This window comes from Rattus norvegicus, chromosome 9 (genome assembly GCF_021556685.1).
Source record: "Rattus norvegicus strain SHRSP/BbbUtx chromosome 9, alternate assembly SHRSP_T2T, whole genome shotgun sequence".
In the NCBI taxonomy this organism is placed as follows: Eukaryota; Metazoa; Chordata; class Mammalia; order Rodentia; family Muridae; genus Rattus; species Rattus norvegicus.
In genome coordinates, this window is record NC_141542.1 from 91,255,338 (window position 1) to 91,270,779 (window position 15,442).

Genomic DNA, 15,442 nt, shown 5'->3' on the forward strand with positions numbered 1-15,442 from the left:
AGTTACAGCCGGCAAACTGCAGCAGGGTAGAAGCAGTCAAGTGCAAAGGAGAAAAGGAGTCTTCTCATTCTCAGTGGAGAGCATTGTGGAGCTCGGGAGACGACGCTCACAGACACAGGATTACTATCCTACCCACGGTAAGGACCCTGAGCTCTAATCAACCTCTGGCCAAACTGAGTGCTGCGTGAATCCTAACTCAGCCCTGGAGATGCCTGTATTAGGTTAAACTAGGCTCTTTTTCCCACCCCGAGGCTCCACAGATCTCCCTCCCTGGTTCTCTTCAGTTTAGCTTCTCTGACTCTTAAAAACTATTTTCTTCCCAGATGTGTCAATTACCCTTTTATAGAGAAACCTCTTAGCTGTCCAGGGCCACGAGTGCTAACCCTAGCCACTTCTCAGAGGCGAATCCACCCCAGTAAGACAGGGGGCAGAATTAGAATAGATTCTCATCAATGAAGATGCATTAATAGACTGTTGAGGGTAACAAATGAAGGCTGTCCAAAACTCATGAGACTTCAGAACTCCTCGTAATAAAGAGATAATTTTAAGACAACGTTGGAAAGAGTCAGGATTTGAGTTCATTCTGTGCTCTGGTTTTTGCCTGCTTAACAAGCCAAGGCAAGTTCTTGGTACACTAGCAGGTTGTATGCCATGGGACCTTAAAGCCACAGACAATTGTTTGATCTGTAATAGGATTTAGGGCCCCCCAGGGTTGCCTTTGAACCGGGACTGATGATCAGGTTGCCCACTAAATATGCTCTCCTCATTCTTAGAAATCAGAATCTGGCAGGTTCTAAGACACTCTCCTGGAGATAATCGATCTAGGCTTAAGTCTCTGGACTTGAGAGGGCCTTCAAGGGGTTGGTGATTTAGCTCAGTGGTAAAGCGCTTGGGTTCGGTCCTCAGCTCCGGAAAAAAAAAAAAAAAAGAAAGAAAAAGAAAAAGAGAGGGCCTTCAAGTTCTAACATTCTAAGGGTTATGACCTGTGAGCAGAGCCATTCTATCTACTTTATACGAAACAGGTTAGCCATAACCCTTTTCAGAAGAGAGAACATAGACAAAATAGCTCTCTTCCTTCTTGCCTCCCAGAAAGAAATTCGAGATACCCTGACTTCCTACTATAATATCATTGGCACCTGGTGCTGACGCTTCCAAACTCTATCTGAGGGTCATATAAAGCCACTTGGAAGTGCAGGACCAAGTCTTGCTTGCTCTGTTAATATTGGGCCACTAGTACTAGAAAAGTCTGTGTTTGGGATTAGCAACGTGATTATCTGTATCCTCAAAGATCCCAAATACATGTATATGTGCTCCCCCCACCCTGGACCCAGGTCACCCTCAAACTTCCTATGTAGCCAAGGATGATCCTTGAATGCCTGATCCTTCTGTTCCCACATGTTAAGATTACCATCGTGTCCAGCTGACCCAATGTCTCTTACTTTTAGAATTTTATCCTTTGTGTCCCCCTCTCCCAAGCCCCCTTTCTTCTCTCCCCACTGCACCTGCATCCGTTGTAACCATCCTTCCTTTCAGACACCAGCGGGAACACCGAGCCCTGGAACATTCAGGTTCTAACACATTCTTTGGGCACTTTGTTTAGTCGGTCTCCTAGGATACGGGGGAAAGTGAGGCTGAAAGGAGAGGCATGTTACTGAGTGTCCAAATGAAAGTGCCCTCTCTCCCGGACTGTAGACGCAAAATCCTTAAAGGGGCTGAGAACCAGGGCTATTGGGAGTTAGTGGAGATAAAGGAAGGGAACGGAAGGAAAGGTGATGGAGAAAGAGGAGGAGGAGAAGGTTAAGAAGAAGAGAACGCAAAAAGCTTGACTTGAGTGAGCAGAGAGGCTGGTGAGAGAGAAAGGAGTGAGCTAGGAAGAAAGGAAAAGAAAGATTCAGGCATGGGATGGGAAAGGCAAGCCAACGGGAAGAAAAGGAAGTTGTTTGGCGGGATGTAGGGGACTCGGAAGATGATGGAGTGGAGAGAAAGATGATGGATGTCCCTCACTGATCCCAGGCCTTCTTTCAACATGCCTTCTGGAGAACGCCCTTTCTAAGGGAAGAGTTGGCGAACTCTGCACCAGTTGTAGAGAGAGCTGTAATCTATTGCAGTTTGTGTCACTGAAGGACCCTGACAGGACAGCCAGTCTTTCTGGTCTTCAGTCTCCTCCATGAAGCTCAGGTCTCGTATGCTGTGGCTTCCCCGAGGTGCTGCTGACATTTCTGACTGTACCCCTCATAGATACAAGTTAATGCCACTGCTCTTGAGTGGGGAGACAGATTAGATAGGGAAAAAAGGGACAAAGTCATTTTTTAAGGCTGGTTTGGGAAACTGTTTTTGGATCCTGGGCTCTAGTCTCAGGTTTCCCATGTTCCAGGACACATAAGGTCCTGGATACAGGAACAGAGAAGGTAATTCTGTCTTCTTCCAATCCCAAGACCAACTACAGAGTCCTGTATCTACAAGCTGGAAGCTGTGATCTCAGGTCACCCTCAGCCCACTGTGGTCTGAGCAGCCAAGGAAGTTAAGGGTGACCCATTACTTTGTCCTCTGGTCTTCATACAGCGGTTTTAAGTTGTATGAAGATTCCAAATAGTGCCTCCAAACCTGGGAAAAAGATGCTTCCTGTCCCTGAAGGAGCTCTTTGGAACCCTTCTTCCATCCAGAGGGCTCTTAGCTAGGAGCACATACTCACTTCTCCTAAAACTGTCACAGCTGTTTCTCTCCTTTGCCCCTCACTCCTCTACCCCTCTAGGGAACCCTCTCTAGGTCTTTAAGCCAGAGAAAGTACATTCTCCTCTGTGACTCCTGTAATCTTAGGGTGACTGCCAGGTGTGGTGCTGCACAACCTCAGTGCTTGGGAGGCAGAGGCAGGCAGATCTCTAAGTTCAAGGCCAGCCTGGTCTACAGAGTGAGTTCCAGAACAGTCAGGAATATAAAGAGAGACTTTGTCTCAAAAGGAGTTAGTCCTAACTAGGTGACTTTATAGGTCTTCTTATTAAAGATGGACAGAAAAGCAGGGCAGAGTGACACACATCTTTAACCCCAGCAATTGAGAGACAGAGAGATGACGGGGGAATCTCTGTGAGTTTGAGGCCAGCTTGGTCTACAGAGGGAATTCTAGAAGAGCCAGGGCTACAAGGAGAGACCCTATCTCAAAAAAAAAAAAACAAAAACAAAAACAAAAACAAAAAACAAAAAAACAAAAAAAAAAACCAGTTAGGGTTCTTATGTGCGTGTTCTTATGTGCTGTGTGACTCACAGGTCTCTTCACATCTTAGATTATTCTCTTATTCACCTGTAAAAGTTTAGGAGTCGGACTGAATGAGAATGTTTATTCTCATTCTCTGAATGAGAATGTTTTATTGGTTTTGTGTATATGGGTATTTTTCCTGAATGCATGTCTATGCACCACTGAAGCCAGAAGAAGATGCTGGATCTTTTGGAATTGGAGTTACAGATAGTTGTGAGCCACTGTGTCAGTGTTGGAATTGAACCTGGACTCTCTGGAAGAGCAGCCAGTGCTCTCGAAGGCTATGCCATCTCTCTAGCCTAAAACTGCATGATGATTTAATGGAATGCTGACTGAAGGATCACTTTACAGATCTGAGTTATTTTTTCCCTTTTTTGTTCCTGTGAGACAGGTCTCATATAACCCAGGTTGACCAAGAACTTACTAAGTGGCTGAGGCTAGCCTTAAGCTCCTAAATGTTGGGATTACAGGCATGTTTCACCAGAGCCAGCTACTTCCCAGAATTTTGAAGTTCTCTCTCACACGTTTATCGCTGTCAAAAGTATAAACTTTAAATGAGCATTTACAGCACATTTCTGTTTAAGCGTAGGTCTCTCACTCACACTTTGAGATTCGTCAGTTTCAGCACAAGTTCATCAGGAGCTGAACCTGATGCTGGGCATGGTGACTCGCATCTGTGATCCCCCAAAAGGTGGGAGCAGGAGAATCAGGAGTTCAAAGCCAGCCATGGCTACACGAGACTGTCTCAAAGAAAGAAAGAAAACAGATTCTGCCCCAGCTCTTTAGCAACTTGGCACACGTACACGAGTGCATAGACAGGGTCTAGGGAGAGAATAATGGAAAAGTTCTATCTGGAGGAGAGACAGCTAGGATGTGGACAGATTCTAGGTTCTCACGAAGGTCGGCAGCAAGATGGCAGACTCTAACAAGGACGTGGGGAATGAGCCATGTTACCCAAGGAGTGTAGGGTAGCAAGAGAGTGTTTGGAACATGCCCTGCTTCATCCCTTCCTGCAGACAGCCATGGGAACTAGTTAACGAAGATAGATGTCTGTATTTTAAATTCCAACCTGCGTACAGGTTTCTTAACCTAACTGAGCCTCAGGGTCAGCTAACTCAGAACTGCAAATAGCTATAGATGAGCTGAAGTGCCTGATACATGCCACTGAGGAGATCCCTGGGTTTCTTTCTCCTTCTCTTTAACTCCAGGATTCACCCAAAGCCCTTTGCTGCTCCTTGTTCCTTTAGGTGACTCTGGCACCAGCTGGTGGAGCAGTGGGGGATGGCATCTCAGATTCAAAAGCGTGAGTACCCCTGCATGGGAAGACGTCGTGGAGGAAAGCCCAGGGGGTGGGAGGAGATTAGACCCTGGATTCAGTGCTCCTCTGGACCCCCTAGTCTTCCCACTGGGTAAATAAGTCCCTGCTTTGCTTTTCTTTTCTTTTTTTTACCGGAGCTGAGGACTGAACCCAGGGCCTTGCACTTGCTAGGCAAGCGCTCTACCGCTGAGCTAAATCCCCAACCCCGTCCCTGCTTTTCTTGGCTCAGTACTGACCACTAATCAGGACCTGCTGCTGATGCAAAAAGGAACGATGATGCGCAAGGTGAGGACCAAAAGCTGGAAGAAGCTAAGATACTTCAGACTTCAGGATGACGGCATGACGGTCTGGCATGGGCGGCACCTTGAAAGCATATCCAAGCCCACTTGTGAGTGACCTCGATTGCTGTGGGTGGGGATCTGGGTGGGCAGGTCTCCTAGGAATCCCTAAGTTTGAAGGCAGAGGAGGGACCAGGATCTTGTGATTGTGCAGGCCCACTTGTGTGGCTCTATACAAGATGACAAACATCTCTTGCCTCTGTAAGACTGTAATGGGTTAAATCAGTTATTGTAAAGAAGGGGCTTAGAAGAGCCCTGACACATGATAGATCCCCATGGTTATTATGACTGTGATATGATGTCACCCCGTCTGGATTAAAATCCTGGTTAGGCCACTTTCTGGTTGAGTTGCTTTGGACAAATTACTTAAGTGAACTAAAGTTTCTCATCTACAAAATGGGGGCTAACCTGCACCTACCTCTAAATTATAGAGACCTGCCAAGCTAATATGTGAAGCATCCAACAGGAAACCTTGATGGATTTCATAAACGTTAGCCATTATAATATTTCAAAGCATAAAATGCAGCCCAATATCATGCCAACCCTGTTGGCCAAGCTCATTATGCTACCTTTAAACACTTGGTCACAGAATAAAGAGCCTGCTCTAGAGACATAATCAATACTCATGAGCCACACCATTTCGAGCTGAGGTAGAGACTGGAAGAATTCCTCTAACTCCTCTTAAACATAAGCAAGCACTACCCTCTTCTGGTGTGTAACTGTCAGCCCCACTAGCTCTCCTGCCAAGAACGGGACTGTCCATTCTTTAAGATGTGGACACTTAAGGGGTTAAGTTTGGGTCTTCACACAGTCAGCTGGTGACTGGGAGTCAGGTCTTGCCACATCTAGCTGAACCTCCTTGCTGTGCTGCCTAAGAAAATGTGGAGTCACACAAACTCCTGAACCACTGGGTCTCCATCATCTTATCCGAGTGTCCTTTAGGATCCAACCTTTAGAAGCTCAGGTTCCTCCTCTCTGTGTCTCCGTAGAGAAGGGAGTCCTAGTCCGCATTCCTTTCCCCTGTTGTGCGTCAGACTCCTCAACGCTCCCACCTGCTTCTTCTCTGGCAGTTTCAATCTCTGATGTGGAGAGGATCCGTAAGGGCCAGGATTCTGAGCTGTTGCGCTATCTGGTGGAAGAGTTCCCCCTGGAGCAAGGCTTCACCATTGTCTTTAATGGGCGCCGCCCCAACCTGGACCTAGTGGCCAACAGTGTTGAAGAGGCCCAGACTTGGATGCGAGGACTCCAGCTGTTGGTGGATCTCGTCGCCAGAATGAACTACCAGGAGCAGCTGGATCAGTATCAACTCGATTGAGCTAGGGTGCGGGCAGGGGTTACTGAAGAACCAAGGGAATATGGAAAGGTTGCAGAAATGAACCCAAGCGGGCCAGTGTAGAGCTGATGATTCTGAACGAGAGATGTCTGACAGTCAGAGCCAAGGAAGGAGACTGAGAACCCAGGATAGGAGGGGCAATGAGAGGAAGAAGGGCAAGCAAAGTGCTGCTCCTGTGAGCTAAACAGACATCCCAGTAGCACGCATTCACTACCACAGGTGTGGGAAGGAGCTCCTAGAGGGTGCAGTGGTGTAGACTCACTTCCAGATTCCTAGATGAAGGGGTTGGGGATTTAGCTCAGTGGTAGAGCGCTTGCCTACGAAGCACAAGGCCCTGGGTTCAGTCCCCAGCTCCGAAAAAAAGAAAAAAAAAAAGATTCCTAGATGAAGTCAGTGAGATATTTCAGTGAGAGAAGGTGCTTATCACCAAGCCTGACAACCTGAACTCAATCCATGGAGCCCACGTGGTAGGAGAACTTACTCTTGCACCTTGTCCTCTGAGACCTCCCTGATACCTTCCCCCGCCACACACACATTGGCTTGCAAACCTTCCAATACACATAAAAAAATATTATTTATTTTCATGTATGTGAGTACACTGTAGCTGTCTTCAGACACACCAGAAGAGGGCATCAGATCCCATTACAGATGGTTGTGAGCCACCATGTGGTTGCTGGGAATTGAACTCAGGACCTCTGGAAGAGCAGTCAGTGCTCTTAACCACCGAGCCATCTCTCCAGCCCTGTAAAAAAGGTTTCTATATTGCACGTTACTTCATGCATGTACATTCATTTAGCACCCATTAGCCAGGTTGTATCCATCATTGTACCTGGTTTTAATGACATCAAGATCAAGAAGACCATATATTTTACTTTAGTTAGTGGAAAGAATCGATTTGTGTAAATAGTTTAAGTACTAAATTAGAGAAATACTCAATTGTACCGAAGAGTGTTCTGAGAAAGTGCCAGGGAGGAAATAGCATGTGATTTTGGACCAGAGATGTAGCTCTGTTGGTGAAGTGCTTCCCCCTAGCATGTGAGAAGCCCTGGGTTTGAGCCCAGCACTGTTGCCATGGTAACATGTGCCTGTAATCCTAGTACCCAGGAGGCAGAAGGAAGAGGATCAGAAGGTCAAAGTCTTTCTTGGCTACATGGGACCCTGACAAAGGAAGAAAGAAAGGAAAGTAGTACAGTGTAAGCCTGAAGAAGTGTGGGAAGAGGATAGCATAAATAAAGGGTTCAGGGAAGGGAGATTGAGGAAGCAGGTCGGGCGATGGTCAGAGGAAGGAGCTACTGAGTCTGGCAAAAGGACAAAGAAAGATACAGTGAGAAAAAAGGCTGGACTGGGCCGGATGACAAGGGTAGGGGGATCTTAATTTCTGTGTTAGAATTTGTTTCTTTCTGTAGACAACAGGGAGGTAGGTCCCTGCAAGCACCTAGGCCATCCAGTGACAAGATAGATTTATGTTCAGGAGAGATTATTCTAGAAGCTATGTGGAGAATGAAGTGGCTTGGGAGAGAAACTGACAACAAAGACAGGAGGAGGGGTTCAATGAACGAACACACACACACACACACACACACACACACACACACACACACACACAACCCCGCACAGATGCATTGCACACACCAAGTTTTTGCCTTGACTCAGAGCTGGAATGTTGAGAGAATGGTTCCAACAAGCAGACAGAAACCAGGACAGCCGGATGAGTTTCAGAGAAGCTCAACGGCTGCTGCTTCTGATGAATGTGGAAATGGATGAAGAATATGCCTTCAGTCTTTTTCAGGTGCGTGCTTGCTGGGGAGGGTTTGCAGGAGCCAGAAGGTCTCTAGTAGAGACCTACCCCACCTAGTAGCATTCATTTCTTGACTCCTGTGTATTCCACTACCGTAATAAGTTCAGTGGGACCTGTGTGAGGACCTGTGTGGGGAATGAGGTTCTGGCCATTCAGTCTTGTTGGGAGGATGAATCATAATCTCTAGAAAAGAAAAATAACATTAAGTTAAGATCTGGGCATGTCGGTACGTGCCTTCAGTCCCAGCACTTGGGAGCCAGAGGCAAGCAGATCTCTTAGTTCAAGGCCAGCCTAGTCTACAGAGCAAGTTTTAGGACAGCCAGGGCTACATAGAGGAAGCCTGTCTCAAAAAACTAAGCAAACCAAAAATTCCATTTCACATTAAATGACAGGGGTAAAACTTTGTCCTTTTTTTTTATTCATTTATTATATATAAGTACATTGTAGCTGTCTTCAGATACACCAGAAAAGGGCATCGGATCTCTTTACAAATGGTTGTGAGCCACCATGTGGTCCCTGGGAATTGAACTCAGGACCTCTGGAAGAGCAGTCGGGGCTCTTAACCGCTGAGTCATCTCTCCAGCCCAACTTTGTCTTTTATTTATTAGAGTGACTTGTAATCATGTGAAGTGTCAGGAACTCTGAGAGTTTTATAAACACATGTTAAGGTGACCCTTACAGTACCCTCTGTTGTTAAAGTGATTGCCATGTAAGAATGGGATTCTAATTCTACTCCAGCATCTGTGTAAAAAACCAGGCACATCATGGTGTGTGTGTGTGTGTGTGTGTGTGTGTGTGTGTGTGTTTGTTAGGGGCTACTCCCTAGAGAGAGACAGTAACAGAAACAGACAGACAGACACGCGCGCGGGCACACACACACACACTCACAGACACACACACAGAGAGAGAGAGAGAGAGAGAGAGAGAGAGAGAGAGAGAGAGAGAGAGAGAGAGATTCCTGAAACTTGACCATACAACCCTAGAGAAAAAATGAAGATCATTCAATTTCTCAGAGAATTTCTCAGAGTTATCCATGCTTGGCTAAATCTCTTGCAGGAAGCAGATGTTTCCCAATCTAATACTCTGGATTCAGAAGAATTTGTACAGTTCTATAAGGCCCTGACTAAGCGCACTGAGATTGAAGAACTATTTGAGAACTTTTCATCTGACAAACAGAAGCTGACCTTGCTGGAATTTGTAGATTTCCTTAGAGAGGAACAGAAAGAAAGCGACCATTCCTCTGACCTTGCTCTGAAACTCATTGACCGCTATGAGCCTTCTGAGAATGGTAAGAACTGAGTGTGTAGATGTTAGACATAGGACTGGGGAAGGGGTGCTAAACAAAGACCCAGACACAGCGTTTTCTCCTACTGTAGGGAAGGGCTGAGTCCACCCCTCTCCTAGACTCCTCCCCAATCATCTCACTGAACCACATCACTTAAAGTAGGGCAGGCCTTCCCTGTCAGTTAAGACACAGATAGACCTTTATTCCTTAGGAGGAAGAGCTTGAGGTCCTGTCGCTTCCCTAAGCTCACATTTCACATCACATCACCTTATCAGCTTTGTCATCAGTGGAAGAAGGAAGCACTCGATCCCTCCCTCCCAACTCCTCCCTACACAACAATTCTTTTGCCCTGTGCTTCATGGCTGTTACTCCTTTTAAAAGTTAGCTTCCTGGAAGTTCTTAAAGTTGGTCTTGAGTCCTTAAGCTCTTAAATCAGGAATCCAATCAGCTTAGGCCTGGGGCAGTCATGAGTAACTGGCATTTGATAAGTACAACTAAAATATTACTCTCCTCTACTTTCCTCTTAGGGGACTCACTTCCATCCCTCCATTCTCTTTAGAGCTCGAGAAGTTTATCTCCATTGTAAATTATTTACAAAACACTTCCACATTCTTCACTTAATTTAGTCCTCACGGCAACTTTGAAAAATAGAAAACACCCAATCCATCGGGATTTCATGGAATATCCTGCAACGTGCTAACATCTTGTTTTAGCCTTCCTGATAAGATGGGCTCTACTCTTAAGTTTTAGTATATATAGTAGAGCTTTAGAAAGATCAAATGGGGAGCTGGGGAGGTAGCTCAGTGAGTAAGAGCATTTGCTGTGCAAGCATGGTAACCTGAGTTCAGATCCTAACATCCATGTAAAAAGCCAGGCCTGGGGCTGGAGAGATGGCTCAGTGCTTAAGAGTGCCAACTGCTCTTCCAGAGGTCCTGAGTTCAATTCCCAGCAACCATATGGTGGCTCACAACCATCTGTAATGAGATCTGATGCCCTTTTCTGGCCTGCAGTCACATATGCAGACAGAATGCTGTACATAAAATAAATAAATAAATCTTTTTTTTTAAAAGCTTTATTTATTTTATGAGTACATGTAGCTGTCTTCAGACACACCAGAAGAGGGCATCAGATCGCCATTACAGATGGTTGTGAGCCACCATGTGGTTGCTGGGAATTGAACTCAGGACCTCTGGAAGAGCAGTCAGTGCTTTTAACCGCTGAGCCATCTCTCCAGCCCCAAATAAATAAATCTTAAAAAAAAAAAAAAAGAGTTAAGAGTTCAAGTCCCAGAAACCCCATGATGGCTCACAACCGCCTATAATGTGATCTGATGCCCTCTTCTGGCATGCAGGTGTACATGCATATAGGGCACTCATACACATAAAATAAATAAATCTTAAAAAAAAAAAAAAGCCAGTCCTTTGCCTGTGACCTCAGTGATGTGGAATGGAGGGAAGAGATGGGAGTCAACAGGGTTTGCTAACTGTCACCCTAGTTTCAGGTTCAGTGAGAGACCTTGTTCAATAAATAAGGTAGAATATGATGAAACCGTACATTTGATATTCTCCTCTGGCCTCCACATACACACTCATACACGTATGTGCTCACACCACACTCATACACATATACAAACAAAATAAGGTACAAATAAAAGAGAGATTAAATAATTTTCTAGAAGCCAGCAGCCAATGAGAATGAAGCTGGGATCCAAAGCCCCGTCATCCTTCAAATAGTGTCTCTTATGAAAATGATAAAGTTGGGGCTGATGAGCTGGCTCAACGGTTAAGAAGAGCACTGATTGCTCTTCCAGAGGTCCTGAGTTCAAGTCCCAGCAACCACATGGTGGCTCACAGCCATCTGTAAAGGGATCTGATGCCCTCTTCTGGCTTGTAGATGAGAGTACTCATATACAAAATAAATTAATTTTTTTTTAATAAAAGGAAAGAAAGGAAGGAAAAAAGGAAGAAGGAAGGAAGGAAATGATAAAGTCAGCTGGGCTATGGTGGAGGTGCACACCTTTGGTCCCAGCACTTGGGAAGCAGAAGTAGGTGGGTCCCTGAGCTGGAGGACAGCCTGGTCTACAGAGTAAGTTCCAGGACAGTCAGGGTTACACAGAGAAACCTGTCTCAAAACAAAACCCCCCAAACAAGTGTGTACAACCATGCCAGGCAGAAAATAAAACTGAAGAGGTCAGAAGAAAAAAATGGATCTTCTGTTCCCAGAGCAGGATGGATTACATCAATTACCCCTGCTATGAGCCAGAGGCATCCTCTGATGTGCACATGTTGAGAACTGAATTCCAAAGCATCGTGTTGAAAAGTGGGGCCTTCAACTGAGACTTCCAAACTGCTGCCATTCTCTTAGGGGCGAGTGCCCGCCCATAGCTGCTAGTCATTGTTGTTATAGATGAAGTCCATACTTAGAACAGTGGGGCCCAGGGAAGGAGTCGAGGACCATTCCTCAGCAAGAGCATAGCCTAAGAAGATAGTGATAAATGTCCCTCCAAACACCTCGTCACAAGGTCCTGGAGCTGCACGGCCCAAGGAAGAAGGCACAAGCATTTTGGTCATGATGCTAATAACTTTTCTAGATTTATTATACTTAGGCCTTGAGACTGGATTCTGTGCTGTCAAATTGTGAACATACTCCAAAAACTACGTACCTCTAAATGGACTAAAATCAAGTGCTCAAAAATACATATATCTAAGGGCTGCTGTGTCTAACAGCAGAATAGAGCACCCTCACAGTCAAAAACAGTTCTGTTGGATGACACTGGACTAGAGTATTTGGTCTGTTAGTTTTTTAAGACAGGACTTGATTTTGGGGGTGAGAGGGTAGAGACATCATAGAGACAGGAGGGAGGAGGAATGGGATTTGGAACTGTGGGAGGGTAGACTGGGATAGGAATAATGAGTGGGCTGTAAAAAAATAAAAGTAGGGGTTGGGGATTTAGCTCAGTGGTAGAGCGCTTGCCTAGCAAGTTCAAGGCCCTGGGTTCGGTCCCCAGCTCCGAAAAAAGAAAAAAGAAAAAAAAATAGCTAGCACATTAAAAGAAACCCACAATAAAACCCCACCAAGTCCATCAAAAAAGAAAAAAAAGAAAGAAAAAAGAAAAAAGATAGGACCTCGTGATGTGACCAAGACTACCTTGAATCCAGTCAAAATCCCATGGCCTCTGCCTCAAGTGGTGGAATTATAGGTGTGCACTACCAAGTCCTGCAAAACCTTTTTTTAGTGATAGAAATGTTATTTATAAAAGGAAATCACTCAGAAGGGTTGGCAAGGTGACTCAGTGGACAGAGCACTCGTTGCCAAGCTTAATGACCCGAGCTTGAGCCTGTGGACCCACATGCTGCTAGAGGGGAGGAGATTCTGGCCAATTGCCCTCTGACCTTCAGACATGTGCCCTAGCACAAGTACCCCCTTCACCTACATCATACACGAACACAAAGTGAAAAACAGGAGTGAGAGAGAGTGAAGTGAGCTCGAGAGCCTTGTGGCACATGCCTTCAATTCCAGGAGAGGCAGAAAGATCTCTGTGTGGCTGGTGTTCTGTTTCCAAGACAAGAGTCTCACTACATAGCTCTGGCTGTCTTGGAACTCACTCAGAACTCACTATGTAGACAAGGCTAGCCTAGAACTCAGAGATCCTCCTTCCTCTGTCTCCCGAGGACTGAGATTAAAAGTATTCACCACTACACTTAGCACTCTGTGTGTTTGAGGCAAGCCTAGTCCACATAGAGTTCTACACTGGTTAGAGCTACCTAGGGAGATCCTGTCCTAAAGAGAGAGATGGGGGAGGGGCTAGGTAGCTGGGGAACAGCCTATGAGAAGGGACTTTTTTTTTTTAAGATTTATTTATTATACATAAGTACATTGTAACTGTCTTCAGACATACCAGAAGGAGGCCATCAAATCTCATTAAGATGGTTGTGAGCCACCATGTGATTGCTGGGATTTGAACTCAGGACCTCTGGAAGAGCAGTCAGTGCTCTTTTTTTTTTTTTTTTTTTTTTTTTTGGTTCTTTTTTTTTCCCGGAGCTGGGGACTGAACCCAGGGCCTTGCGCTTCCTAGGCAAGCGCTCTACCACTGAGCTAAATCCCCAACCCCGCAGTCAGTGCTCTTAATCACTGAGTCATCTCTCCAGCCCCAGAACTTTTTTTTTAAAATTAACTAATTATTTTTCTTTACATCCCAAATGCTGCCTTCCTTCCCAGTCCCTCCTCGCAGAGCTCCCCCCAACCCCCTAATCCCCTCTCTCCTTTGCAGAGACTGAGCCACCAACCTAAGAAGGAACATTGTAAATGGGAGATACAACAAGAGGCACATTTGGGATCTGCTGACTGGGAATAGGCACCTACCCTTAGATGGGACCCCAAGGGAGGGGCCTGGAGAATAGGCTTGTGTGTATGCTGGACCTCTTACTTAGAGCTTCTCACTCTCGTGGCCCCCACTCCACACCCTAGGCAGATTGCTACGTGTGCTGAGCAAGGATGGCTTCCTCAGCTACCTCTGCTCAGCGGATGGAAACATCTTCAACCCCGACTGCCTCCCTATCTATCAGGATATGACTCAGCCTCTGAGTCACTACTACATCAACTCCTCTCACAACACCTACCTACTGGGTGACCAGTTTTGTGGCCAGAGCAGCGTTGAAGGATACATACGGTACGTGGCGGTATGAGGGGGACCTACCCATGAGACGGACTGCGTGTGGGAAGCTAAGGGGTAGATAACAGAGGCTGAGATACAGCTTAGGACCTTAGGATCCCTGGATCCCTGAGGCACTTGGAGAGCATCTTGGACATTAGCAGAATGGTGATAAAATCCTATGAATAAATGGATCCTTCTTTTTGCCACAAGCTGGGAAAATTGAGAACTTAGGACCCCTGATGCTTGTTTTGGGTTAGTACTTGGGATGCTTTAAAGCAGTGGTTCTCAGCCTTTCTAATGCTTCAACCCTTTAATCCAGCTCCTCGTGCTCTGGTGTCTCCCAACAGTAGAATTATTTTTGTTGCTACTCCATAGCTGTAATCTTGCTACTGTTATGAATCATAATGTAACTTTTTGGAGACAGAAGTTTGCCAAACTTTTGGGGTTCCACAAGTTGAGAACCATTGCCTTCAAGGAAAGGCAATGTCCGGTAGAGTTAAATCCACTCTGGAGTCAATCCACTTTGGGTCAAATTCTAGTTCTCTTGGTGTTCTGGGGGCTAATTAACCTCTGTACATTTCTCTGGGAAATCTAGATGATTACGGAGCCCATTCTGTCAGGGTTCTTAAGAAGACTAAAGGGCACAAACTATCAGTCAGTAGCTAATAAGTGGTGGTTGCCATTATTGTGATTAGTCATGATGGGACCGAATAATCAGACAGATTATAGCACTGGCCACTGAGCGACTGGGTAGCTTAAAGGGTACACATTGTAAGGCACGTATGGCAGCCTGGGTTCAGTTCTGTTGGGAAGGGGGGGGCACATGCCTGGATTGGAGAGAATCCACAATAGTGGAAATATTGTGAGGTAATGTGTAAGATTACAAACTGGGGGGGCTGGGGATTTAGCTCAGTGGTAGAGCGCTTACCTAGGAAGCGCAAGGCCCTGGGTTCGGTCCCCAGCTCCGAAAAAAAGAACCAAAAAAAAAAAAAAAAAGATTACAAACTGGGCCTAGGCAGAGATAGATGGGAGCTGAAGCCATGGCCCAGTGGACTGAGATGTCTATGTAGAGAAATAGCACTCAAAGTGCTCTGGTTAGGAAAGTGCTAGAGAGCAGGGTGCTTTCCAGAGAAGTGAGAGGCGGCTCTTTAGGGAGATCACACTGTGACTTCTCCTGCCTCTGGGGGTTTGGGATTCTTGCAGGGCCTTGAAACGGGGGTGCCGCTGTGTGGAGGTGGATACATGGGACGGACCTGACGGAGAGCCCGTTGTTTATCATGGGCGTACACTGACCTCTCGTATCCTGTTCAAAGATGTTTTGGCAACATTAGCACAATATGCCTTCCAGGTAGTAGCCCAAGGTTGGGAATAACACTAAAAAAGACAAGAAGGTTGGGGGAAAATGTAACTGGTGAGGGTTGGAAGGGCAGATGAACAATGCAGGCAGTGTGATACAGACAAAGAAA

The 15,442-nt window shown here is 45.9% G+C and overlaps 2 protein-coding genes across 42 annotated transcripts in view; one reads left to right on the forward strand and one right to left on the reverse strand.

Annotated features, from left to right (window-relative positions):
• The window catches only part of Usp37 (ubiquitin specific peptidase 37), a 100,005-nt gene extending 98,407 nt beyond the window's left edge, over nucleotides 1-1,598 (reverse strand). For 2 of the 4 annotated variants that reach the window (XM_087564338.1, XM_087564334.1), the window contains exon 1: nucleotides 1,503-1,598. The gene's annotated coding sequence lies outside the window, so the exon portion shown is untranslated. The remainder of the gene's footprint in view (nucleotides 1-1,502) is intronic. The other 2 variants (XM_087564339.1, XM_087564336.1) reach the window with 1 other exon arrangement.
• Plcd4 (phospholipase C, delta 4) overlaps nucleotides 1-15,442 on the forward strand; it is a 25,256-nt gene continuing 9,814 nt past the window's right edge. For 8 of the 38 annotated variants that reach the window (XM_087564574.1, XM_087564589.1, XM_087564586.1 and 5 more), the window contains exons 1-8: nucleotides 1-137; nucleotides 4,498-4,553; nucleotides 4,798-4,956; nucleotides 5,977-6,205; nucleotides 7,893-8,028; nucleotides 9,094-9,325; nucleotides 13,790-13,991; nucleotides 15,180-15,324. In XM_087564574.1, the coding sequence (XP_087420700.1) occupies nucleotides 4,532-4,553; nucleotides 4,798-4,956; nucleotides 5,977-6,205; nucleotides 7,893-8,028; nucleotides 9,094-9,325; nucleotides 13,790-13,991; nucleotides 15,180-15,324 (1,125 nt within the window). In that variant the 5' untranslated portion in view covers nucleotides 1-137; nucleotides 4,498-4,531. 38 annotated transcript variants of the gene reach the window in all.